This window comes from Pan paniscus, chromosome 5 (assembly GCF_029289425.2).
Source record: "Pan paniscus chromosome 5, NHGRI_mPanPan1-v2.0_pri, whole genome shotgun sequence".
Classification (NCBI taxonomy): Eukaryota; Metazoa; Chordata; class Mammalia; order Primates; family Hominidae; genus Pan; species Pan paniscus.
In genome coordinates this window covers 110630072-110657148 of record NC_073254.2, presented here as the reverse complement: position 1 = coordinate 110657148, position 27077 = coordinate 110630072, and the positions used below count along the sequence as shown (strand labels likewise).

The following is a 27077-nucleotide window of genomic DNA, read 5'->3' as shown; positions in this document are numbered from 1 at the left end:
CCTAGGTTTTCTTCTAGGGTTTTTATGGTTTTAGGTCTAACATTTAAGTCTTTAATCCATCTTGAATTAATTTTTGTATAAGGTATAAGGAAGGCATCCAGTTTCAGCTTTCTACATAAGGCTAGCCAGTTTTCCCAGCACCATTTATTAAATGGGGAATCCTTTCCCCATTGCTTGTTTTTGTCAGGTTTGTCAAAGATCAGATGGTTGTAGATGTATGGTATTATTTCTGAGGGCTCTGTTCTGTTCCATTGGTCTATATCTCTGTTTTGGTACCAGTACTGTGCTGTTTTGGCTACTGTAGCCTTGTAGTATAGTTTGAAGTCAGGTAGTGTGATGCCTCCAGCTTTGTTCTTTTGGCTTAGGATTGTCTTGGCAATGTGGGCTCTTTTTTGGTTCCATATGAACTTTAAAGTAAATTTTTCCAATTCTGTGAAGAAAGTCATTGGTAGCTTGATGGGGATGGCATTGAATCTATAAATTACCTTGGGCAGTATGACCATTTTCACGATATTGATTCTTCCTATCCATGAGCATGGAATGTTCTTCCATTTGTTTGTGTCTTCTTTTATTCCATTGAGCAGTGGTTTGTAGTTCTCCTTGAAGAGGTCCTTCACATCCCTTGTAAGTTGGATTCCTAGGTATTTTATTCTCTTTGAAGCAATTGTGAATGGGAGTTCACTCATGATTTGGCTCCCTGTTTGTCTGTTATTAGTGTATAGGAATGCTTGTGATTTTTGCACATTAATTTTGTATCCTGAGACTTTGCTGAAGTTGCTTATCAGCTTAAGGAGATTTTGGGCTGAGATGATGGGGTTTTCTAAATATACAATGATGTCATCTGCAAATGGACAATTTGACTTCCTCTTTTCCTAATTGAATACCCTTTATTTCTTTCTCCTGTCTGATTGCCCTGGCCAGAACTTCCAACACTATGTTGAATAGGAGTGGTGAGCGAGGGCATCCTTGTCTTGTGCCAGTTTTCAAAGAGAATGCTTCCAGTTTTTGTCTATTCAGGATGATATTGGCTGTGGGTTTGTCATAAATAGCTCTTATTGTTTTGAGATACGTCCCATCAGTACCTAGTTTATTGAGAGTTTTTAGCATGAAGGGCTGTTGAATTTTGTCAAAGCCCTTTTCTGCATCTATTGAGATAATCATGTGGTTTTTGTCTTTGGTTCTGTTTATATGATGGATTATGTCTATTGATATGTGTATGTTGAACCAGCCTTGCAACCCAGGGATGAAGCCAACTTGATCGTGGTAGATAAGCTTTTTGATAGGCTGCTGGATTTGGTTTGCCAGTATTTTATTGAGGATTTTTGCATTGATGTTCATCAGGGATATTGGTCTAAAATTCTCTTTTTTTGTTGTATTTATGCCAGGCTTTGGTATCAGAATGATGCTGGCCTCATAAAATGAGTTAGGGAGGATTCCCTCTTTTTCTATTGATTGGAATAGTTTCAGAAGGAATGGTACCAGCTCCTCTTTGTACCTCTGGTAGAATTTGGCTGTGAATCCATCTGGTGCTGGACTTTTTTTCTTTGGTAGGCTATTCATTATTGCCTCAATTTCAGAGCCTGTTATTGGTCTATTCAGGAATTCAACTTCTTCCTGGTTTAGTCTTGGGAGGGTGTATGTGTCCAGTAATTTATCCATTTCTTCTAGATTTTCTAGTTTATTTTCATAGAGGTGTTTATAGTATTCTCTGATGGTAGTTTGTATTTCTGTGAAATTGGTGGTGATATCCCCATTATCATTTTTTATCGTGTCTATTTGATTCTTCTCTTTTCTTCTTTATTAGTCTTGCTAGTGGTCTGTCAGTTTTGTTGATCTTTTCAAAAAACCAGCTCCTGGATTCATTGATTTTTTTTTGAAGGGTTTGTTGTGTCTCTGTCTCCTTCAGTTCTGCTCCGATCTTAGTTATTTCTTGCCTTCTGCCAACTTTTGAATGTGTTTGCTCTTGCTTCTCTAGTTCTTTTAATTGTGATGTTAGGGTGTCAATTTTAGATCTTTCCTGCTTTCTCTTGTGGGCATTTAGTGCTATAAATTTCCCTCTACACACTGCTTTAAATGTGTCCCAGAGATTCTGGTATGTTGTGTCTTTCTTCTCATTGGTTTCAAAGAACATCTTTATTTCTGCCTTCATTTCATTACGTACCCAGTAGTCCATTGTTCAGTTTCCATGTAGTTGAGTGGTTTTGAGTGAGTTTCTTAATCCTGAGTCTAGTTTGATTCCACTGTGGTCAGAGAGACAGTTTGTTGTAATTTCTGTTCTTTTACATTTGCTGAGGAGTGCTTTACTTCCAACTATGTGGTCAATTTTGGAATAAGTGCAATGTGGTGCTGAGAAGAATGTGTGTTCTGTTGATTTGGGATGGAGAGTTCCATAGATGTCTATTAGGTCCACTTGGTGCAGAGCTGAGTTCAATTCCTGGATATCCTTGTTAACTTTCTGTCTCATTAATTTGTCTAACATTGACAGTGGGGTGTTAAAGCCTCCCATTATTATTGTATGGGAGTCTAAGTCTCTTTGTAGGTCTCTAAGGACTTCCTTTATGAATCTGGGTGCTCCTGTATTGGGTGCATATATATTTAGGATAGTTAGCTCTTCTTGTTGAATTGATCCCTTTACCATTATGTAATGGCCTTCTTTGTCTCTTTTGATCTTTGTTGGTTTAAAGTCTGTTTTATCAGAGACTAGGATTGCAACCCCTGCCTTTTTTTTTGTTTTCCATTTGCTTGGTAGATCTTCCTCCATCCCTTTATTTTGAGCCTATGTGTGTCTCTGCCCGTGAGATGGGTCTCCTGAATACAGCACACTTATTGGTCTTGACTCTTTATCCAATTTGCCAGTCTGTGTCTTTCATTTGGAGCATTTAGCCCATTTACATTTAAGGTGAATATTGTTATGTGTGAATTTGATCCTGTCATTATGATGTTAGCTGGTTATTTTGCTTGTTAGTTGATGCAGTTTCTTCCTGGCATCACTGGTCTTTACAATTTGGCATGTTTTTGCAATGGCTGGTACCTGTTTTTCCTTTCCATGTTTAGTGCTTCCTTCAGGAGCTCTTGTTCAGCAGGCCTGGTAGTGACAAAATCTGTCAGCATTTGTTTGTCTGTAAAGGATTTTATTTCTCCTTCACCTATGAAGCTTAGTTTGGCTGGATGTGAAATTCTGGGTTGAAAATTCTTTTCTTTAAGAATGTTGAATATTGGCCCCCACTCTCTTCTGGCTTATAGAGTTTCTGCTGAGACATCCACTGTTAGTCTGATGGGCTTCCCTTTGTGGGTAACCCGACCTTTCTCTCTGGCTGCCCTTAACATCTTTTCCTTCATTTCAACTTTGGCGAACCTGACGATTATGTGTCTTGGAGTTGCTCTTCTCGAGGAGTATCTTTGTGGCGTTCTCTGTATTTCCTGAATTTGAATGTTGGCCTGCGTTGCTAGGTTGGGGAAGTTCTCCTGGATTATCCTGAAGAGGGTTTTCCAACTTGGTTCCATTCTCTCCGTCACTTTCAGGTACACTAATGAGATGTAGATTTGGTCTTTTCACATAGTCCCATATTTCTTGGAGTCTTTGTTTGTTTCTTTTTACTCTTTTTTCTCTAAACTTCTCTTCTTGCTTCATTTCATTCATTTGATCTTCAATCACTGATACCCTTTCTTCCACTTGATCAAATCAGCTACTGAAGCTTGTGCATGTGTCACGTAGTTCTTGTGCCATGGTTTTCAGCTCCATCAGGTCATTTAAGGTCTTCTCTATGCTGTTTATTCTAGTTAGCCATTCAGCTAATCTCTTTTCAAGGTATTTAGCTTGTTTGTGATGGGTTCAAACATCCTCCTTTCGCTCGGAGAAGTTTGTTATTACCGATTGTCTGAAGCCTTCTTCTCTCAACTCATCAAAGTCATTCTCCATCCAGCTTTGTTCCGTTGCTGGCAAGGAGCTTTGGAGGAGAAGAGGTGCTCTGATTTTTAGAATTTTCAGCTTTTCTGCTCTGGTTTCTCCCCATTTTTGTGGTTTTATCTACCTTTGGTCTTTGATGATGGTGACGTACAGATGGGGTTTTGATGTGGATGTCCTTTCTGTTTATTAGTTTTCCTTCTAACAGTCAGGACCTCAGCTGCAGGTCTGTTGGAGTTTGCTGGAGGTCCACTCCAGACCGTGTTTGTCTGGGTATCACCAGCGGAGGCTGCAGAACAGCAAATACTGCAGAACGGCAAATGTTGCTGCCTGATCCTTCCTCTGGAAGCTTCGTCTCAGAGGGGCACCTGGCTGTATGAGGTGTCAATCTGCCCCTACTGGAAGGTGTCTCCCAGTTAGGCTACTCAGGGGTCAGGGACCCACTTGAGGAGGCAGTCTGTCCTTTCTCAGATCTCAGACTCCATGCTGGGAGAACCACTGCTCTCTTCAAAGCTGTCAGACAGGGATGTTTAAGTCTGCAGAAGTTTCTGCTGCCTTTTGTTCAGCTATGCCCTGCCCCCAGAGGTGGAGTCTACAGAGGCGGGCAGGCCTCCTTGAGCTGTGGTGGGTTCCACCCAGTTCGAACTTCCTGGCTGCTTTGTTTACCTACTCAAGCCTCAGCAATGGCAGACGCCCCTCTCCCAGTGTCGCTGCCGCCTTGCAGTTGGATCTCAGACTGCTGTGCTAGCAGTGAGTGAGGCTCCGTGGGCATGGGACTCTCCGAGCCAGGTGCAGGATATAATCTCCTGGTGTGCTGTTTGCTAAGACCGTTGGAAAAGCGCAGTGTTAGGGTGGGAGTGTTCCAATTTTCCAGGTACCACCTGTCACGGCTTCCCTTGTCTAGGAAAGTGAATTCCCCAACCCCTTGTGCTTCCTGGGTGAGGCAACGCCCTGCCCTGCTTTGACTCACACTCCATGGGCTGCACCCACTGTCTGACAAGCCCCAGTGAGATGAACCCTGTACCTCAGTTGGAAATGCAGAAATCACCTATCTTCTGCGTCGCTTACGCTGGTAGCTGTAGACTGGAGCTTTTCCTATTTGGCCATCTTGGAACCTCCTATGTAGCTATTTTGATCTGCTATCTTAGATGTATTTCTGAAAGAACAGTTATAGTTTGTTCATTTGACTTGTTTCTAGTCTTTTAGCAAAACTGTATCAGAAGAGTTGTTTTAGGTGATTTTGTCCAATAACCTCATCTTCTTATGAGGCTTTTGATATCCTGTGGCAGCACCTACTTACTGGCACTGGAGAAAGTCCCCAGAATATCCTGTGATTGTATTTTACATACGTCTTCACTCTTAGTGGACTCCTAGAAGACAGTCTTAGGTCATAGATACCTTTTCCTTCCCTAGTACTATTCACATAGTAGGGGCCAAAAGAATGATTTTTAATATATCTATAAAATCAGGGGAGTGAATTAAATTCTCTCTCAAAGGCCCTAAGATGATGGAGCTTCTTGGTTAATGCTTCTGGTATATGTTTCCTTTAGGTGTGTCTTGTGATGGAATATGCTGAAGGGGGCTCTTTATATAATGGTGAGTGTCATTAGACCTGTCTTTATCTAGTGGATTAAAATAATTTGAAAAATTTTAATATAAACCCTAAGTTGTTTAACATTCTTCACAATTTGCCGTCAGAGTCTCAAAAGGACATAATTTTTAAAAATCTGCTAAAGAATAAAAATGGAAAGATAAGATTCTATAACATTAGTATGTGAAATTTAGAGGTCTATCAATTTTTTAAGTAGATGGTACTTTGCATTTCATTAAAAGCATTTAAGTAAAAGTTTACTTTTTAAATAGATTTTAAAATATCTTCAGATTTTTTTTCTTTTTGCCCTCTCATAACTTTGAGCCTCCTCATTTTAGAATTCTTTAACCACATTTCGATTTCACTCTGCTTTATTATTTCTTTTTTTCAAAAAAAAATGTGAAAACTCACTTCACACAACCTTTTATTTGTAGCAATGAAAAAAAAACTTTGTGTAGTTACCTTTGTAGAACAGAGCTCTTTTACCCTAAAAATACCAACCATATGCAGAAATGTATTGTCTCTTGTAGCACCAGTTATATAAAACAAATTGTTACATTTTATTTTTTAATTAATATTATTTTATGTAAACTTTTACTTATATTTACTGCCCATGTGTTCATCATTGTTGATGGATATCTAATACCCCATTGTCTTATTTGATTGAACTACTTCTGGTTTTTAGCCATTACAGAAAATACAGGTGCAAACATCTTGATATACATTGTTTTGTTTCTTTCTGTACTGTTCTCTGCCTCTCTCTTGTAGTAGTGTGCCATAAGACTGCTCATAATTTGTATTACTTTATAAAAGTCTTTATCTGTTTGAAAAAATGTGGTAATGTATATTGATTTTACTTCAATGTAGGAATAACATTTAATAAATGTACTATTAAATGTTAATATTATGGCAATTATCCACTCAAAATTATTAGATATTTTCATCCTTTTTATTTAGAAAAAAAATTAAAAGGCCAGGCATGGTGGCTCACTCCTGTAATCCCAGCACTTTGGGAGGCCAAGGCAGGCAGATCATGAGGTCAAGAGATCAAGACCATCCTGGCCAACATGGTGATACCCTGTCTCTACTAAAAATACAAAAATTAGCTGGGCGTGGTGGTACACGCCTGTAGTCCCAGCTACTCAGGAGGCTGAGCCAGGAGAATCGCTTGAACCCAGGAGGTGGAGTTTGCAGTGAGCCAAGATCGTACCACTGCACTCCAGCCTGGCAACAAAGTGAGACTCCGTCTCAAAAAACAAAAAGAAAAAAGAAAGTAAAAAATTAAAAGCAGGACTGATGGAGCATATGTGTATGTAGAAAAATACCCAGTCATGTGTTCTGATAGTGCTTGCATTCACATTGTGTCTTTTGTTATATGCAATAAAGTTCTTTTTAGTTTGTGCCTTTCTTTCGCAGTGCTGCATGGTGCTGAACCATTGCCATATTATACTGCTGCCCACGCAATGAGTTGGTGTTTACAGTGTTCCCAAGGAGTGGCTTATCTTCACAGCATGCAACCCAAAGCGCTAATTCACAGGGACCTGAAACCACCAAAGTAAGTTATAATAATGTGACACCCCTCAGCCTCTTCCTCCTTCTCTCTCACTCTCACCACCCCGAACCCACTCTCTAATTCAAGCTCATTATTGTACAGGAGTTTCTCTTTTCTCTATTTGGCTTACTCAGTGTTTACTTTTAACTCACCTTCATCATTTAGTCATTTATCTAAGCTTGTATTTTAGATGTTGTCTTTAGTGGGATTTTTATTTTTGGTAACCTCTACCTTAGATTAGCATACTTCTAGAATCTGTTAGCCTATAAAAATCTCATTTTGTGCCTGCAGTATATAATGTTGCTGTTAGACAATTCCTTGGGGGCAGAGATAGGTCTGACGTTTTTCTTGCTGTGTCCCTAACTCCTAGCACGTAAACATTCTACAGAAATTTGCAGAGTTGTTATTACTTGCTCTTTCAGAGGAAAGTAAAAGGGCATTTCTTGGCATCTGGGTAGAAATTGAAAATATTCTGGATTCTTCATAAAGTGAATACTTGGGACTTTAAAAAACTTATAAATTCCTTAGATAAGTATTTTAAGAGACTAAAACTTTGGGGGTTTTTTTTGTATAGGTATTCAGTTAAAGAAAATATACACATAAAACATATTGTTTCCTTTTCTCTCTTTTTTTTTCTTTTATGCACCTGTGACAGAGTAAAAATAGTCTCCACGTATCTTCTTTACCCTCCCGCAAGCTCCCACCCCAGCACATGAGTCTTTACAGAAGAGGTTTCCCTTAGGAAATCAGTATAGTCTTCAGTTATTCCATTCTCTTGATACTGGTTAAAGCATTAAAACATCCCTTCTGGGTGCAACTTGTCACTCTCAGGTCTAATCTGATATACTCTACATAGGTTCCAACTCTTAGAATCACTGTTCTTGCTATGTATCTTATCTCTACTCCCAAACTTAAACTGATTTCTGTTTCCCCAGGTCACTGATAAAATAATGTTTAAGCTTTTATTTTTCCTGAGGCTATTATCTTAGTTACCTGCCTTAACTAATGAAAAAATCACTTAGCCTTTTTTTCTTCGTTGTGAATATTCAGTCATCCTTTTTCCACTATATTAACAGAGTTGAATTATTAAAGCAAACTTATGAGAATCACAGCTCTTAACCAGCAACAAATTGACAAATGATCCAAAGGATATAGGCAAGCATCAGATACAGCCAAAGCATTCTTTTCCTAAAAAGAGTCTGAACGCATCTGATGCAACACCCAAAAGTATCCCTTTTCTCCTCGTTACAGTGTGTTTTGGCTTTGGAATAAATGATTAGTTATTGAATAATATATGGAGAAATATCTTAGAAAAGGAAGTCATTTCCATTTTCTAACAGCTTTTACATTGCAATAATTACATGGTTTAAATGACTATCCCTAATCTTCATCCAACTACACCCCATAAATTTTAGGTTTATTTAATCAACCTAGTTAGACCAGATATATCCTTCTAAAATCATTTGTAGACAGAGATTCTCCTTTTGCTAGTAAATACCATTAACATATTTACAGAAGGTCTGGTCTAGGTCATTTATTCCAGGCCTCTCCATGATTGGATTCATCTTGCAAATCGTCTTTGGAGCCCCTGGTATACAAGTTGGACTTTAGAATCAGAATTGATTCTAATTCAGAAAGTACTGGGTAAAAGAAATTCTTTGGAATGGCTACGCTTTTATATATAATTGGACATACATGAATACCTGCTATATCTTTTTTTTTTATTATTTTTATTATTATTATTTTTTTTTTGAGACAGAGTCTCGCTCTGTCGCCCAGGCTGGAGTGCAGTGGCGCAATCTCAGCTCACTGCAACCTCCGCTTCCCGGGTTCAAGCAATTCTCCTGCCTCAGCCTCCCGAGTAGCTGCGACTACAGGCATGTGCCACCACGCCTGGCTAATTTTTTGTATTTTTAGTAGAGACAGGGTTTCACTGTGTTAGCCAGGATGGTCTCGATCTCCTGACCTCGTGATCTGCCCGCCTCAGCCTCCCAAAGTGCTGGGATTACAGGCCTGAGCCACTGCACCCGGCCAATACCTGCTATATCTTATTGTCAGTGGAAAACCTACAGATTCTGTGGTCAGGAAGAGTTCCTCAAAATGGTATCTAAAGAAGGTACCTGATGATCTAGGGAGGTGTTTATACACTATCAAGTTGTGCTTGTGCTTGTATTTTATCTTTTGCAAGTTTATTCACATTTACATTAGAAATTAAAATGTGTTTTTAATCTTAACAGTGTGAAAGTAAGCCTACAAAGATAATTTAAGTTCAGATTTCAGTGAGCCTTGAATTTCCTGTTCCAGGCTGATGAACTTTTGAAGTCGAGTAAAGGAGTACTAACATAAAACTCATTCAGGAAAATTATCTTGAATCATCAGAAATTATCTTGATATCTTGAATATACCAGTATAAAACAAGGAAACTAGTTACAGAGTTCTTATAATTTTCTTGGGTAAAAGGTGTAAGAGTTTGAACAAGAACATTGAGATGCGGGAAAAAAGTTTTGTTGAAGTACATATAGAGGTATACTGGATTTAGCATTCTTTTCACTGGAATGATTATGAGAGTCTTTTTGGTATTATGGAACTGTGAATAGTAGTTTATCTGACTTATTTTAGTCACATTGGACTAAAAGAGAAGAAATTTCCAAATAGTCTCTCCAGATGTAAAAAGTTTATAAAACTTGTAATTAAAATGAATTCCTATGTACTGCTATTGGATATTACTACAATGTGATGATGCAAATTATATTACCCATTTCTATTTCTGTTTGTCATGAAAAGCAAAACCTTTTAAGTAAGAGTATGCTACTTGGTGACTGTAGTTGCGTAATAGTACACCTAGGAAAGTCCGAATCTTAAGTTCAGAAAATTTTCCAGAAATCTCTCATTAGGTCATTTTAGCTATAATAGATTTGTATTCCTCCCACACATACATAGTCTAAGCACAAAAATGGTTTTGGGATTGAACATTTTTTAGAAGTATCTTCAAAATAAAGACATTAAATTACAGACCATTTTTTTCCTTCTATATTGGCTTATTTTCTTTAAATTATATAGTGTTACTATTTTTTAAGTAATACATATTTATGATTAAACTCCCATTTCAGGATACCATAATGTTGACCTAATAGAAGTTTTTTAAACCCCACATTTTATTTTGGCCAGAGAGAAGTATGATCAGGAAAGATTTTGGAGCTAGAGATGAAGACATCAGAATGTGAGTCTAGCAGCCTTCCAAAGAGAGCTAGGTTATGGTCAATTAATTTTTGCTTATTATTTCTCTGAACTATTAGGCTTTTATAGTGACCAAGTAAATTAGTCATTTCACAGAAGTTGAATGATAACATTCATTTTGCTTAACCTTTTCCATTTCCACAAATGTCTCTTCTTTTATTGTAGAATAAAATGTTGGCCTTGTAACTTTTGATATTTTTTGTTTTTTTTAAACAGCTTACTGCTGGTTGCAGGGGGGACAGTTCTAAAAATTTGTGATTTTGGTACAGCCTGTGACATTCAGACACACATGACCAATAACAAGGGGAGTGCTGCTTGGATGGCACCTGAAGTTTTTGAAGGTAAAATGGCAAAAGTATGGTATGTTTGATAATCTCCCTCAGTCCTTGTGAATTCATATGTTTTTATAGATTTTCCCCATTTCCATGGTTTTATTTCTGCATAATACATAAAGTATACAATGAAATCTAAGGGGATATTAAATATAGTATTATATCCTACATTTTATAGTAAGATTTAAATCTTCTATGCTTCTAAGCATATGTACAGTTGATCCTCATTGTTCACCAATTTCTTAATTGCAAAATTGCCTATTTGCTAACCTTTATTTGTAACCCCAAAATTAATACTCATGGTGCTTTCATGGTTGTTTGCAGACAGTGCTTTCATGTATTCGCAGACAGTGTGCATGCGCTGAGCAGTGCAAATTTTGAGTCATCTAACGCATGCTTCCAGCTGAGGTTGAACAAGACAACACTTTTCCGTCTTGTTTCAGCTCTCATGCTGTAAGCAGGTGTCCTTTTTGTGCTGTTCAGAGCCCTTTTTCATTTTTGTGATTTTTGTTGGTAATTTTGCTATTTAAAATGGCCCTCAAGCATAGTACTGCCTAAGTACAAGAAGGCTATGTTGTATCTTAACAGACAATATACATATGTTAAATTATCTTCATTCAGGCATGAGTTACAGAAATGTTGGCTATGAGTTCAATGGTAATAAATCAACAGTATATATGAATAAGGTGTCTTTAAGCAGAAATACACATGAAACAAGGCTATATATTCATCAGTTGACAAAAACGTGGTGACCAGAGGCACACAGGAACCTACCCCTGTATTTTCCTTAGGAGCAATGATTCAGTGTTCACTAATTCAGTGTTCTCAGAAACTTTATAGAACATAAATACCAGGAATAATGAGAATTAACTGTGCTTTTGTATTGGTTTCCTAGCAATTAAAAATTGAGAGCCCTAAAGTTTAAATGAGGATGCCTTAAAAAGAATGCAAGTAGCTGGGCGTGGTGGCTCAGGCCTGTAATCTCAGCACTTTGGGAGGCCGAGGTGGGCAGATCATGAGGTCAGGAGATCGAGACCATCCTGTATAACACGGTGAAACCCCATCTCTACTAAAACTACAAAAAATTAGCTGGGCGTGGTGGCGGGCGCCCGTAGTCCCAGCTACTCGGGAGGCTGAGGCAGGAGAATGGCGTGAACCTGGGAGGCGGAGCATGCAGTGAGCTGAGATCACGCCACTGCACTCCAGCCTGGGCGACAGAGCAAGACTCCATCTCAGAAAAAAAAAAGAATGCAAGTAATTGGACAGAAATAAGATACTACGAATTACAAATAAATGTCAAGCTTATATGTTTACCTTCTTTTATACCTCCATATGTCACTGAAGTTCTAAAAGAGTTGTCTGTAAATTATATGCTAGGTTTCTGTATAAAAACATCAAATTATCTTTTAAATGAAAGAAGTTGGACTGAAGGTATGTGATTTGTATGTTAGGAAGTGTAAATGCCCATAAAATTCAGATACATTCAGTTAATCAGACTCTGGTTATAGCTTATTTCTTTCAGTTTTGATGACTTTAAAGGGTTTTCTGTTTGTTTTTAGCCACCCCAGAGGAAGAGAAATTGCAATGCAACTAGTCACCTGAGTGGAGCTCTTTTGCCCTAAAATTCAATTTAGTAATAAATGAATAATCAGCTGTTATATTACACAAGATTAAATAATGCCTCCTGTTTCATATACAGAATGTATACATTTGACATTGTTTTAAAATTATTTACTTATTTAATATACCTTTATGTGAGTTAAAATGACCCAATGTTACTGTATGTGGAGAGCAAAAAGATTTGTTTATACAAAAGATTAATTTTATTGCTCTAGACAACCCTTAATTGTCTAGAGCAACAAAATGCAGACTGTTAGGCTGTGTAAGTTTCTTCATTTCTGAAAGATGTCAGTCAACCTGTAGCCCAAATTAGATTATAGCATGGTTGCAGTGCTATATTACAGTGTACTGCTTAGCATGTAAAGCTATAGCTATAATAATTGTTCATTCTTACAGTGAGTTGAGTTTTTGTTTGTTTGTTTTTGGGAGATTATGACGGGTGCTTATTGTGCTGGCTGATTCAACCACCTACTTAGTTTGTAAATTTTGCTGTATAACTCAGGTTATCCATAATTTTTGTTACTTACAACTTATGTTTAAGTTTACAAATTAAGAATTTCCCTTCACCATATATTGAGGAAAAAACTGTAACACTAAATTAGAAAGTTCTTCTGCTTTGATAGCAGAGTAGTGCTGTCTGTCAGAGAGTGGGAAGAAAATTTAAGATTAAAATGTAACAGAAAGGAGGCCAGGCACAATGGCTCATGCCTGTGATCCCAGCGCCTCGGGAGGCCAGAGCAGGAGGATCAGTTGAGCCCAGGAGTTTGAGACCAGCCTGGGCAACATGGCAAGACCCCATCTCTATAAAAAATTTAAAAAATTAACCAGTTGTGCCAGGGCATGCCTGTAGCCCCAGCTACTCAGGAGGATCACTTGAGCCCAAGAGTTTGAGGCTACACTGAGCTCCAGCCTGGATGAGAGTGTGAGATCCTGTCTCAGAATAAAATAATAATAAACGACATAAAGGAATGTACAGATGTTTCATACTCTGCCCCAGAGAAAGTATCAGTCTAAATACATAAAAGTCAAGTCCTGTGCCTCTTGATGAAAAAACTGCCTCTTGATGAAAAAAGATAGAAAATAACTGAGTTTCTGAAGTAGTTTTTTTAGTGTATTGTTTATACTTAATTCATTTAAAAATGTACTTGTTGAAAAGACAAAGTACTTCAGAAAGAGTAGTTTCTTAGTTCTACATGTGACAGCCTCATTTTTATCCCTGATACCCATTCTCAAAATTTAAGCCATTGTTTCTGTAAGTCATGTGGAAAAATAGTCTTTAGGTTATATACTACCTTTTTTTTTCTAGGTAGTAATTACAGTGAAAAATGTGACGTCTTCAGCTGGGGTATTATTCTTTGGGAAGTGATAACGCGTCGGAAACCATTTGATGAGATTGGTGGCCCAGCTTTCCGAATCATGTGGGCCGTTCATAATGGTTCGTAAAAAGAAATTTTTCTTAAAAGTACTTTTTGTGTTTTCTACTTGGAAGACTACTCCTGTCCCCTTCCCTAAAGAATATCATTTATCTCTAACATTAAAATGTACAATTCTTTGTTAAGAGACTGCTTTGCTATTATCAGACTCTGCCCTGTCCCTGCCCCAGAGTCCAGCAGAGCAGGATTGAGAGTAGTCCTGGTCTACACATGCGGCTGAGGATGTTCACTGGCTCCGCTGATTAGGGAAAGGCCATCAGTACGCAACCTAGACAGTTGGCTCTCTCTTAGGGAGAAGCATCAGGCTGGATCCTGGAAAAAATAAAAAAATACATACATAAAATCTCTGACATGGTTAATATAACTGAAGAGTTATAGCCCTTTTCTCCTGAAGAAGCAAGGGCCTCATCGAGGAGAAAAAGCAGGGAATAATAATGCTTCACATATTTTTCCTGTTTATATTCTTACCCACCCTTAGAAGGTGAGTACTATTGCCTCATTTTACAGATTAGGAAACTGAGGCCTAGAGAGGTTAAATAACTTGCTTAAGGTCACAGGATTAGTAAGTGGTAGAGCTGGGATTCAAATCCAGATGCTTCTGACTTGAATGCTCATATCTTAAGTCATATTGACTTATGGACTCAATGTCCTTGCGTCCGTCCTGTTTCTTTTATAGTTCTGGTAATGTTGTTTTTAACCACATATGATGTTAGAATGCATCCTCTTCATTAGTAAAGTTACTTTACATTTGCTTGGGAAAATAGCTTTTCATGAAGGAAAATTACTTACCTTCTTAATTTTAGCGCCACTCTTAGTTATTTCTTTTCTATGCCTTGTTTATAATCATGTGACTAATGGCCATTTTTTACATTATTCCACAAGTCTAAAAACAAATGTCCGCCTAATTATTTAGGTCATTCATAGATTTATCAAACAGTACCATCATCTGAGTAATCTTAGCTGTTTTTACCAGTTTCCTATACTGCCTTTAATATTACTACCGTTAGTATCATTGTGGAGACTGTTCAGCATTGACCAGGACAGCTTGCTTGCTTGCTTTCTATCGGTTGTCAGTGAATAATTGAACGTCCATGAAGTAAAGAGTAAAAGAACTAACTTGTTAATTGATAAAATTACAAAGCGCTTTTATTACTCCAAATTACAGATCTTAAACTACAAGATCTATAAAATAAATACCACTTTGGAAATATGTACAAAGAGTTTGCATCATTCTTTGGGCAAATACATTCTTCCCCCCTTCCTCTCATTTTCAATTGTAGGTACTCGACCACCACTGATCAAAAATTTACCTAAGCCCATTGAGAGCCTGATGACTCGTTGTTGGTCTAAAGATCCTTCCCAGCGCCCTTCAATGGAGGAAATTGTGAAAATAATGACTCACTTGATGCGGGTATAATCCTTCTTTTGAGGGGCTTTGGATTTAGGGGAATTTAATATGTGCTGAGTTTTAATGGAATTTTAAAAGGGATGTTATTACTATATTCTGCTTTATATATTACTATGTTTTCTAAGTGAGAATGGGCATTTATTACTCATAGTCAGAAGAGGAAACATTATTTTGAGAGGGAAAATCTAGTTCTTTATCACTGGAAAGATGGCTAGACTAGGTTTCTAGACTTGCTTTTTTCTTTTTGCTTACGTTAGTGGACAAGTATGTTTGTCTCTGGGCCTGTTGCCTCATTTGTAATGTGGGAGAAACTGAAATAGATAGTCTCTAAAGCCATCACAGGACTTGGATATATTAATATTACGACTTCAATACATGATAAACTAAATTTTACATTTTTCTGATACCAATTTTCATCAAGCATTTAGGCATTTATGTAAGGCAATAGGTTGCATTCTCAGACACATTTATTTGAGTGACTTTTACTATTTGGCCTATTTTCAGGTTTTTATATCCCAGTAAAAAGTTAAACTTTCTTCTATTTAGAAGAACCCTTTTAAATGATTATCAAATTTTCCTAGTCTGTGAATCAAGCACCTTTAGAATTATTTGGAATATTTTACGCCTCTGGTTTTTGGTACATTAACAAAAACTGTGAAGTGATATCTTGGCTTTAAAAAGTTCACATATCTATGAAAGTGCCTGAATTTTGGAACAGTTTGTTCAGTAGAAGAATCTTACAATCTCCTTAAATATAGACTAAGTAATTTCCTAAATGGTAAAACATTGTTTATTCAATCTATTGAAAATTTCTTACGCGAAGCAGCTTGAACTAATCTACTAAAAGTTTACCATCATATTTGGATACCAGTCATATGTAGAACCCTAGGCCCTAAAGGTGTGTGCATAAGAAAACAACTTAGTCTCTGTAGTCAGATTACTTAAAACTTTGGGATATATAAGTTATTGCAGTTGTAATTTTGCTTCTCTGTTCCTTGTCTAATTTGAGGAGAATACGTTTCCTTTTTTTCTCTAAATTCTAACATTTTTGTCCAGCATATACTTTGAGTATTATGCCTCCAGTTTGCAGAAAGACATTCATAATCTATCCTCTTAATATTTAAAATGTTCTAACAATTATTCTATGGTATACTAGTCTCAGTCTTCAGACTAACAGTCACCGGAAGTTTACATCACTACTGTAAGAACATGAGTATGTTTTACATAATTATGAGAAATGATACTATGTTATTTCATATGTTTCTCTAGAGAAATATTTGCTGTTTTCTTCAAGACTATCTAGACTCCAATGTAAGCTAGATTCTTAGGTAGGTGCATGGCATTGATCAAAGTTGAAATCCAAGAGTACATTATTGTAATCTTTGTAAAATAAAAAACTTAGGCACCTACAAATTTAGTATATACCTTAGGGAAAATAAAACATTAACAGGATTTAATTTGTATTAAGGAAATTGTAAGCTGTGGTTTACTTTTTTATATATAGTACTTTCCAGGAGCAGATGAGCCATTACAGTATCCTTGTCAGTATTCAGATGAAGGACAGAGCAACTCTGCCACCAGTACAGGTAAATGGATAGATTGGAAGAGTATTGACTTGATTTTTCTTTCGTCTCTATTCCCATGAAATTATAATCAAGAAGTAATGAATAATGTCCCCATTTGCATTTTAATTCCTTCATTTCATATGATTGACTGCAATTTGAGTTTACAGGTGCGTCATTCTTCATGTAGGTACCCTGATTAAAGAGTTATTGAAGACCTGCTTCCAAGTCTTGGAATTCCTACATAATTATGAATAAAAAGATGGCATATTGTATTACAGTGAATGTCATTCTTAACTTGAAAAATCACTTTTACATGGATACTACTAGATCAAGTAGTATTAGAAATTATTGTAAATGTATTTAACACATTTCTTCATCATGAACACCCTAATTTTTGTTCTCTTCTACAGAGGCTCTGATTTAAGAAGCTATGTTAAAAGTTCCTTAGTTTTCCGAAATGTGAAGTAGTAGTGGGACATGTAATTTGTGGTCATCAAAAAGATAGTAGAAATAATACTGTAACTTAGAAATATTGTACTTCTCAAAATATAGTGGCATTATAAGCATTTCATTATTAATTAAAACTTAAAGATATGTGTGTGTCTATATGCACATGTATTTACCCTGCATTTATTGACAAATACTTTTACTGATCTATTTCTCCCACCTCAAGAATAGTTTTATTTATTTTAAGATGGTTTATTGTTTGGCTAGTTACTCTCAAATTCCAGTTTTACTGAAAAGATTTTGAGTTGCTCTGAATTCTAAAATGTACTTCTCTAAAATTCTATCATTTGTGTCTCCCATGTCCTCTAAACCCTCTCTTCATTTCCTTACTGTGACCTTGAATTTTTTGAGCCTCCCACCTTTTCACTGGTCCTCAGTCCTCTTAGGTCCTTTTTTCTTTCTCCCTCCACTTAATTCCAATCAACTATTATAATTCCTTGGGAATAATTTTCATCTTTCTAGCCTCTCTCTCAAGCTTGCTTGGCTAAACCACAAGCCTAATAAAAGCTGACACTCGGCTTACTCCTTGCCTGTACCAATGCAGCTGAGTGTGGCTGGAGATAGCACAGGTTTACTATCCTCACGTGCATGTTTAGTGCTATTGGACAGTTGTACTATATTGTAGTTCATCTCTTTCCTCCTATATGTCTTAATTTTATACTGTAGCCTCTCCTCAGACTTCAAACACCTCCTCGCCACTCCTCACTCTCAGCTGATCTTGTTTGCTCTTTCTCTGAGAAAATTGGAGTAATCGGAAGACAGCTTCCACAACATCTGTGCCCATCTACTCTGCTTTCTTCTGTTACTCTGGCTAAACTATCCATACTTCTGGCCAAAGGTGTACCTTTCTGCCTGTGCATTATATCCCATCTGCTCCTCTGAGCAATTCTCCCCTGTCTCTTGCATCATCAGTTTTAGCTTTCTACTGGATCATTCCTAAAACATACGTAGTCTGTATTTGCATTCACTAGCTTCTCTTTTCCCCTTCTTTCTTGAGCTGACTCCATTCAGACATATTATGCCAGTACTTCAGAATTGTTCTTGTTAAGGTCACTAGTTATCTCTACATCACTACATTTAAGGAATCATTTTCATTTCTCATCTTGACTCTCAGTAGCACTTGACCTAATTCATTACTTTCTCCTTCTTACAGACAGCATTTTCTTCAATTGGCCTCCAAGATACCATACTAGCCTAGATTCCATCTTACATCTCTGGCCGTCTGTTCTCAGTTTTCTTTGCTGGTTATTCCTCATCTCCCCAACCTAGAAATGTTGGAGTGCCCAGGGCCTGGTCATTTGGCTTCTTCACTTATCTGTCTGCACTCATTTCCTTGGTAACCTCATTCAGTATTATGGCCTTATATACCATCTGTTGGCTCATAATGTTTTCCATCTTATACCTGAACTCTATACTCATATATCCAACTATTTCCTTTACATCTACTAGAAACTCAAACTTAATATTTTCCAAACTGAGTTCCTGATACTTCCTTCAAACTCACTCTTCCTTTAGTCTTTCCCCATCTCAATTAATAGCCCTCAGTTCTTCTACTAGCTCAGGTTAAAAACCTTAAGTTATTCTTGACTATTAGAAGACTATTTAGGCATCTTGGTTCCTTTTTTGTGCTATCCTTAAGTTTCTCTTAAAATGGGTTTGTTTGGATATCTTCATTAGCTTGAAAAGTCTTATTTTATTTCTGTTCCTGCCTGGCTAGTTTATAAAAGAATGTAAGTTACATAATACTAAGTGAAGCATTTGTATTATTTCCAACCATTAGTCATAAATGTTTCTGCTTTTCCTAGGCTCATTCATGGACATTGCTTCTACAAATACGAGTAACAAAAGTGACACTAATATGGAGCAAGTTCCTGCCACAAATGATACTATTAAGCGCTTAGAATCAAAATTGTTGAAAAATCAGGCAAAGCAACAGGTTTGTTATGTTATTACAAGTAAAACTGGTAACCTTAACAGTAGTCACAATATTATACTAACTGAAATTAATTATTTACCATCTTCTATTTTATAAATCCTGAATTTTCTTCCTGAAACATGCAGAAGAGCTTACAAATAGAGACACGTAATGAGATTCTCCTACCATTTATTACCAAATGGTTTTTCCTTCTAATGATTGCTACCTTTGCCAACTCTAAATCCCTATCTATAATAATCCCTAAATGTAATGGTTGATGGTTAAAAATGTAAAATGGGTATATTTTGGCTGCGCTGCCCAGTTAGAGGAGTTGTTCTAAGTCTATCATTTCATGCTGTTCAGATTTATTATATTTTTGCCATTGTTGATTTTTTAAAATATTTCAAGGAGTGAGTTTATTCATTTTGCCTGAGGCATTTAGGTTAACGAATAATTGGGGCTTTTAGCTCCCAGTTCTAGTGACTGCCTTTTCATAAAGACAGTATCTGCAGCTTGCTTTCCCTTACCCCTGTAGCTCTCTCTCGTACAAACTTCCCTCTCCTTTCAGAGCAGAACAGGATCTATCAGAATCCCATTTGCCATCTTCCTCCTTTTAGGTTGCCTAAGATTGCTAAATCTAAAGAACTTCAGTAATTCAGATTGACCTGTAATTTTAACAGAGTGAATCTGGACGTTTAAGCTTGGGAGCCTCCCGTGGGAGCAGTGTGGAGAGCTTGCCCCCAACCTCTGAGGGCAAGAGGATGAGTGCTGACATGTCTGAAATAGAAGCTAGGATCGCTGCAACCACAGGTAAAAAGGAGCTACAAGTCTGAAGAGTGAAAATGTATATAAGCCTTTTTGGCCATGGTAGTTTCAGTTGTCAAAGGTTTTTTGTGTGTGTCTTATATTTTTTTTTAAATAGGAAGTAGGTTTACAATATATTTTTCTAAGTTACTAGCAATAATTTATGCATTTATCTCAAATTCCAAATAAGGAAGGTATGACTTGTAAAATTATTTGGATGAGAAAGTATGCCTTCCTCATTTACAGATTTTATCAAATGTAATTCTTTCTGCTCAAACATGAGTTGAAAGTCTAAGTGAGAAATTGAAATTCTGCCAAAGCCAGAATATTTTGGGGATTTTCAGTGATACTACTAGATTTTTGTGCTGAACTCAAATAATAGCAAATATTTTGTTTCAAATTTAACAGAAAAATGTATTCCAGATCCATGTGGCATACATGGATTTGACCTTCTATCTGCTTCTTCATTCCAGTGACAAAATAATAGCTAAGCTGGTTGTGGTTAATTTTTTTAATTGTAAAATAAAATATCATAATTTTATTGGATCTTGAAAAAGCTAGCATTTAAATTCCATTGTTCAGTTCTTAAAATTATTAATCATGGAAGAACTGGTCAGCACAAAAACAATTACATGTTTTGTTACTTAAGTAAACTGACAACCTAATTCTCTGACCAGGTTTCATTTTAGTAATGCTGGTTTAATTTGGACTTTTTTGGTTTTTTGCTGATTCTTTCCAGGGATCAGGGGGAGCTGATTTTAAAAGTAAACACGTTTCTGTTGTGGAAAATGTGGAAATGTAAACAAGCCAAAAAAACTTACATAATTACCCCACTCAGAGATAAACACTTAACATTTTTGTGTATTTACCCCATCTTTTAACTATGTATGTGTATAAATGTATATTTTCATATGTATTTGCATCTTTTTTAACTTAGCTAACCAGTTTTTTTAGGTCTTTTTTTCACTTATTTGGTTTTTTTCTAAATAGAATATTCTCATTGTGTGTGGAGCTCTTTTCAGAAAGAAGTTGTCAAGATGGACCATCATACTATACTTGTCTTCAACTAATCATGATCATTGATTTTATCAGCTAGTATTAGAATCCATTAGATATAACAGAATATCCGAAAAAACAGTGTCTATAACACATAAGAATTATATTTCACACATAAACAAGTCTGGAGGTAGGGGGCTCTGTGATCTTGAAGTAACTGGTCTCCTATTTCTGTGCTGTAATCCCTATTGTATAGCTTCCATTCTCAAAGTTATCCTGCGCGCCAAAATGGCTGTTGAAGTTCCATTTCATCACTTCTACATTCCAGGCAATAGGAAGGAAGACATGGGGGCAGGGCAAATAGACATCCAAGTTCTTTGAAGGAACATTCCCAGATGCCTCTCTTAACAACATCCACACATCACTGGTCAAAGTAACATGGTCGAATGGCTACACGTAGCTCCAAGGGAAGAGGAGATCTGCCCTCTTTTATCTGATGACTTTTCTGTCCTAAATAAAATCAGAGTACTATTGCTAAAACAGAAGGGAAGAGTAGAGACTGGCAGAAGATAGCCGTGTCTGCCACAGATGGGTCTTCAGAAACTATCAAGTTGAGTAGAAGTCACCAGCCACTGACAAGCCCATGAGTCTCCATGAGTCACAAGTATTTCTTTGGAGCAGGGTTGTCTCACTGTAGTGTCAGATGAACCCTACTCACCGGGACATACCCTCATGCTTTGAGGAACCCTTTTCACTTCAGGGATGTTGTTCAGGATAGATCTGCCACATACTAATTGCTCTCTCAAAACTGAAAATTGTTATAATAATGGTTTCATGTCTTCGCTAGTATCATATTTCTAGTCAAGCACTGGTTTTTTATTATTATTTACAGAAATGACTTTGCTAGAAGGATAACCACACACATTAAAATTTTGCCTAAATGTAGAACAAATGCTATTGCACATCCCTTGAGTTTTACACAATTTAAATTTTTTCATTAATTATATTACTTGGAAAGAGTCATACTTTCCAGCCTTTTGACAGACTGTGTTTACTGTGAATGTACCCTAAACTTTGGAAAATATAATAAATATTTGGTACTAGAAATATGTATAAGTATGATTACAAAAGCATATACATTTCACACTTTGATTCAATAATTATTATTTAATCATTGGATTTTACTTTATAGCACACTTCAAGAAACACCTAACGTGAACATGTATTCCTGTGTTTGTGTAATTAAAACAAATACGACAACTTACTTTGTAATGCCTTTCTTCCTCTCCTCCTTCGTTCCCCCACCCCCATCACAGATCAGTGATTTCACTTAGGTACACTGTTTCTATGAATATATTTGAAATTTTGCTTCCTCATTACCCTGCAGCTTTGTCTCTGTTCTTTTTATTTTTTTCTGCTAATTAAAACCAGTGTGTAAAACATCTTGTATTTGGTAGTTGTTTGCTCTTTAATCTCGCCTTTTCTGAGCATGGATGAAAAGTTAGGTAGTTCTGCATGCCATTCTGCATGAAATGTTATTAACATGAACTATTTGAAAATGAGTCTATTTTTGTAGTTAATCATTTTCCGTGTTACTGTTTGTGGTTGTTTGCACGTATACTGTATATATGTGTTTTTGCAGCCTATTCCAAGCCTAAACGGGGCCACCGTAAAACCGCTTCATTTGGCAACATTCTGGATGTCCCTGAGATCGTCATATCAGGTATCATAGACCACCTGAATTGGTCTAATAGCTGTGGAACCGGAATAATGATCCCTGGTACTTGTAAAATGCTTCTTGCTCCAATTTTTACAGGACATGAAAATGGATACCTTGCATGCAGTAATTAGGGAGACAGATTGAAAAACTACATTTATTCTGAAGCAGTCTTGAAAAGATACCTCTGATCTACAATAAGTGAGGATAAAATAGAAGAGAAAGTAAACCTTTTTGGAGAAGGGAGAACACCAACCCAGAATTCTACCAACTTCCTCTCTACTTTTAAGTGAGCACATGAGCTAAACCCAGACCTTTTTTGCACCCAACAGAAAGAGGAAACAACTAATTAAAATTTATTATTTTCCTTGGCTCCTTTCTTTCTTCACTTACTGCTTTTTGGGTCCCCTCTAGACTTTCTGTCCTAACCTCTTTCTGTTGGTAGCAAGTGAATGTGAAGTTGAGAGAAGAGAGTTGCTAAATAGCATTTTGCCTTAACCTGGAAAACAAAAAGTAAAGCTAAATGAGATGTGCTGTTTTGCAGGGTATCTTGCCAAAGAATCATGTAAAATAGTTGGTCAATTCTGATTTTTGTGTATTATCAGGAGAATCTCATAAATTACATGTTTTTATACCTAACTTACACATGGTACTTTAGTGTCTAAAATTGGTAAACTGCTTTATTTCTTACGGTGATCATTTCATAGAGGAATATGTTACCATTTTTAATAGAAACTTAAATGGCATATTGACCTTCAGTATTGATTAATGTATTATCAAAATTATCATTTATTTATCCCTTTAGGCTTTTCTCTACCTCTTTACCCAAAATCTTGATAAGGAAATACATATTTTCCACACACGTTCATGAGTGCGAGTTGGATGAATTCTTCAGCACGCTGTCCTTTGCCTGTGATTGTGTTTTTAGCAGTGTTGATAATTCTAGTTGAATACTTAATGGTTATTTTCTCCTCTACTAAACTGAAAACTATGTGAGGATAGAATCCATATCTTTGTGCATTATTTTGTTGTTGTTGTTGCTTATTATTGATTGTATCAGCAGTTGCTGGCTCAGTGCTTCACATATTAAGCATATTAACATAATGTTTAATAAATATGTTTATTAAATAAATGAACAGACCTATTGAGCATCTCCCCTGGTGAGAAACTAGCATACAAAAATATGAATTATACTATTCTTAGGTGCCATTTTGTCTGTATAAAACTATTTTATATTAATTTTTCCCTGGTTATCAAAGTGGTTTCTTATTTTACAACATCATTACTATTGCTATTCAAAGAGTAGAGTTAACCCATTTTTCACATGGTAATTTTTATTTATTGAATCTGGACTGCTTTAGAAATTAACAAAGAGATCATTTTACATGGAGATCAGTTTACCTCCATGCTGAAAGGTACTGTGTATAAGGGACGTACTTTAAAGAGGTGGAAGCATTTAAACTTACATACTGCTGAACTGTGCTTCCCTTAAATGTTTGAGGGAATCAGGAAAATTTAGACAGATGGCAGTATAATCTTATGACTAAGCATTAAGAATAAATTTATATATGGCAGCGTAGCCCACGCTATACAAGATAATGGGGGAGGGAAAAATAAGGAAAGAGTAATAGTTTATAACTGTCAGGTACTACTGGCATCTAGTGGGCAGAGACCAGGGATGCCGCTAAACATCCTGATGTGTACCAGGCAGTCTTCTCCAACAAAGAATGATGCAGCCCAAAATGTCAGCAGTGCTGAGGCTGAAAACCCCTGATTAGATGTTCTTTGTGCCCTACAAAGTAGCTTAAAGTACATCTTATTTTACCTTTATACAATCTTACAACTAGGTTATCGGATGAAATTATAGCTGTTTAACAGACGAAGAACTTAGATCTGATGATGTTTAGTGGTTTTTCCAGAATCATATAGCCAGGACCCCAACCCAGATCTTCTGACTCCAAGTCACATCCATTTTTTGTTCTTTTGTTTAAGTCAGAGAAGCTAGAGTAATTTCTTCTTGCTTTCTCTTAGTGTTCACATTAAGGAGAGCTCTTCAGCCAGGGAGATCCTCTTTTATGACATTGGGCCTTTATGGAATCAGGTAACCTTAATTCTCTTAATTGCCAGAGCAGCAGTGCTATTCATATGAAAATATTATTCAGTAATATCTTTTATTAAATATTCTTTTTAGGCTTTTTCCCCCTCAGATATCAAACATTAACTTACTCAGGTACACTTTCTTTAATAGAAGAATACAAGCTGTAGAATTGACACTAGTGGACATAAAAGCCAATCATGAATGTGCTCATAGGTAATGTTTTTAAATTAAATATAAAAATACCACCCACCCTTTGGGAATATCTCAAATTTCCTACATGACATTTTAATTGTAAAGAAGAGTGATACTTAATTTCCAAAATTTCTTAATACTTTCTAGAAATTGTTTTGTTCTAAGTGGATTTCCCACAAGCTTTATGGTATTAGCAAATACTTCTTGATATATTCAAACTGTTTAATTAGCATTAAAACCCAATTGCAAGGATTCTTTTTAAATATAGCTTTTTAAAAATCTTATTTATATGGATAAGAGTTTCATTAATACTTCCCTTTGGCCAAGTGCAATATACTGAGTCTAATGTACTTCTTGGAATGAACTACCTCTCTTAATAAGAGCAATCCTTCAAGCATCACAAAAAGGTTTTGTATATATATCTTTATAGTCACTAAAATGTCTAACCTAGTAATAGGTAAAGAAATGCAAAGACCCTAATCTTGTAATCTTGTTTTTTGCTTGCTCTTCAAAATGTGTATACTATGCCATCAGTCAAATGTGGAAGAAAAAGCAACTTAGCAAAACAGCAGTATTTATCAATTTAGTAGTCTCTCAGATCATACAGAAATTAACCTTTAATACCTTAGGACTCCCTGTGGGTCAGACTGTACAATTTTTTATACCTCTTCTACCATATTACTGGCTCTGAAGAACTGACAAACTTTTGTACAGTAACCCTTCCTTCTTTCCACTGTCCATCTGCCCTTAAAAGAGTGAGCTTTATAGATTAGCCTGGCTCCTTTTTACCAAGGAAGACACGGAGCTAAGAGCAAATTACCAGTAGAGTGTGTGACATTTTGCTGACTCTTCCTTTGTAGAGAAGGTCCTGCCAAGTAGCAGTGTGCTACCTAAGCAAAGTAAATGTAAATGTGGAAGTTTCTTGCCCAGTATTTAGACCATATGAACTACAGTTTTCTAATGCATTTGCTTGCTGATAAGTTGGAAGGGACTTTGAGAAAAGAAATAGATTTTCTTAAATGTTTTTTATTAAAACTTGAGTTTTAAAAACCATATCCTTTCTCCTTTCAGCCAGTACATCTAATTTGTTACACTTATATTTGAAGAAAAGGGAATAGGTAGCAGATTATTGGATTCCTTGAAGTTTTTCTAGATTTTTTTTGTTCTAGGACTTTAATAAGGGCAGTAAGAACACAGATCTTTGTTTTGCATGGATTTTCTTTACTTTTTCCCATATTTTCTTTTTGTCACTATCTAAGCTTCCAAGAATCTATTTTTCACCCACCTTTATCTCAAGTACACAAATGAAATAGATTATTGTGATTGTGAAACTATGTAAGACATTCTAATGCAGTTCATCTGATGTTAGAAGAATACCTAAATTTTACATTTCTTTTAAAAATCCAAATATCAAAGAGGAACAGGTAGAATGCCTAAATATTACAAAAAAAGAGGAACAACCTTTTTCAGTTTAACATGTAGAGTAAGAGAATAAGTAGTTAAGATAGCGAATTATTTTTCATGCTTGTAGCATCAGTAATGGAAGATGGGTTGTTCTGCTCTGGAGCCTTTGTGTGAGTAGTTATAGCATTTAAGGAAATAAACTGTAATTATAATGCATTCTAAAATCTACTGGAAAAAAACACTGTCATATACATATATACTTACCACCTATAAAAGATTTAATTAAACATTAGTCTTCTGCAATTCTACTCTGATATAAAATTTGTTGTACATGGTTCATACCGGCTTGATTGCTTTTATAAAGTGAAATGAGTTTCCCAAATGTGATATGCAAAAGTAAAATTTTCTAAATTACAGACATTTTTAATGCTATTATATCATCATAGATAATTCTAAATTTATTTCTTAGTTCAGATTAGATTATAATACTTGATTTCAAGTACTTGAAAACCATCCATTCTATAGATGAACATTGCCTTGAAGTGCTTCAATTTGAGAACCTTGAACAGTGTTGCTTTAGTGTACCTTTTGTTATTTCTAAGCCTAAAATAATATGGCATAACATTCGAGAGCAATAAAATGCCTTGACCAAAGAGGATTTTCTGTCTTATATACTGTTCTTAAGGATATGCAAAAGAAGATTGAATATACAAATGTTTTTGAGTCAGATCTTACTGAAATAGATAAGATTTTTGCCTAGTTTCCTGAAGAACCTGAACTTAATTGATATTTATTGTTTGTT

General features: G+C 36.1%; 1 protein-coding gene across 11 annotated transcripts in view; it reads left to right on the top strand.

Annotated features, from left to right (window-relative positions):
• The window catches only part of MAP3K7 (mitogen-activated protein kinase kinase kinase 7), a 76362-nt gene that overhangs the window by 23121 nt on the left and 26164 nt on the right, over positions 1 to 27077 (top strand). For 6 of the 11 annotated variants that reach the window (XR_004672068.3, XR_004672067.3, XR_008625712.2 and 3 more), the window contains exons 4-12: positions 5455 to 5500; positions 6912 to 7050; positions 10501 to 10625; positions 13543 to 13671; positions 14950 to 15080; positions 16582 to 16663; positions 18955 to 19085; positions 19745 to 19874; positions 22507 to 22587. Coding sequence is in view for 2 of the 11 variants with exons in the window: in XM_003822885.6 (XP_003822933.1) it covers positions 5455 to 5500; positions 6912 to 7050; positions 10501 to 10625; positions 13543 to 13671; positions 14950 to 15080; positions 16582 to 16663; positions 18955 to 19085; positions 19745 to 19874; positions 22507 to 22587 (994 nt within the window). In the remaining 9 variants the exon portion in view is untranslated. The remainder of the gene's footprint in view (positions 1 to 5454; positions 5501 to 6911; positions 7051 to 10500; positions 10626 to 13542; positions 13672 to 14949; positions 15081 to 16581; positions 16664 to 18954; positions 19086 to 19744; positions 19875 to 22506; positions 22588 to 27077) is intronic. The other 5 variants (XR_008625715.2, XR_008625714.2, XR_008625716.2 and 2 more) reach the window with 1 other exon arrangement.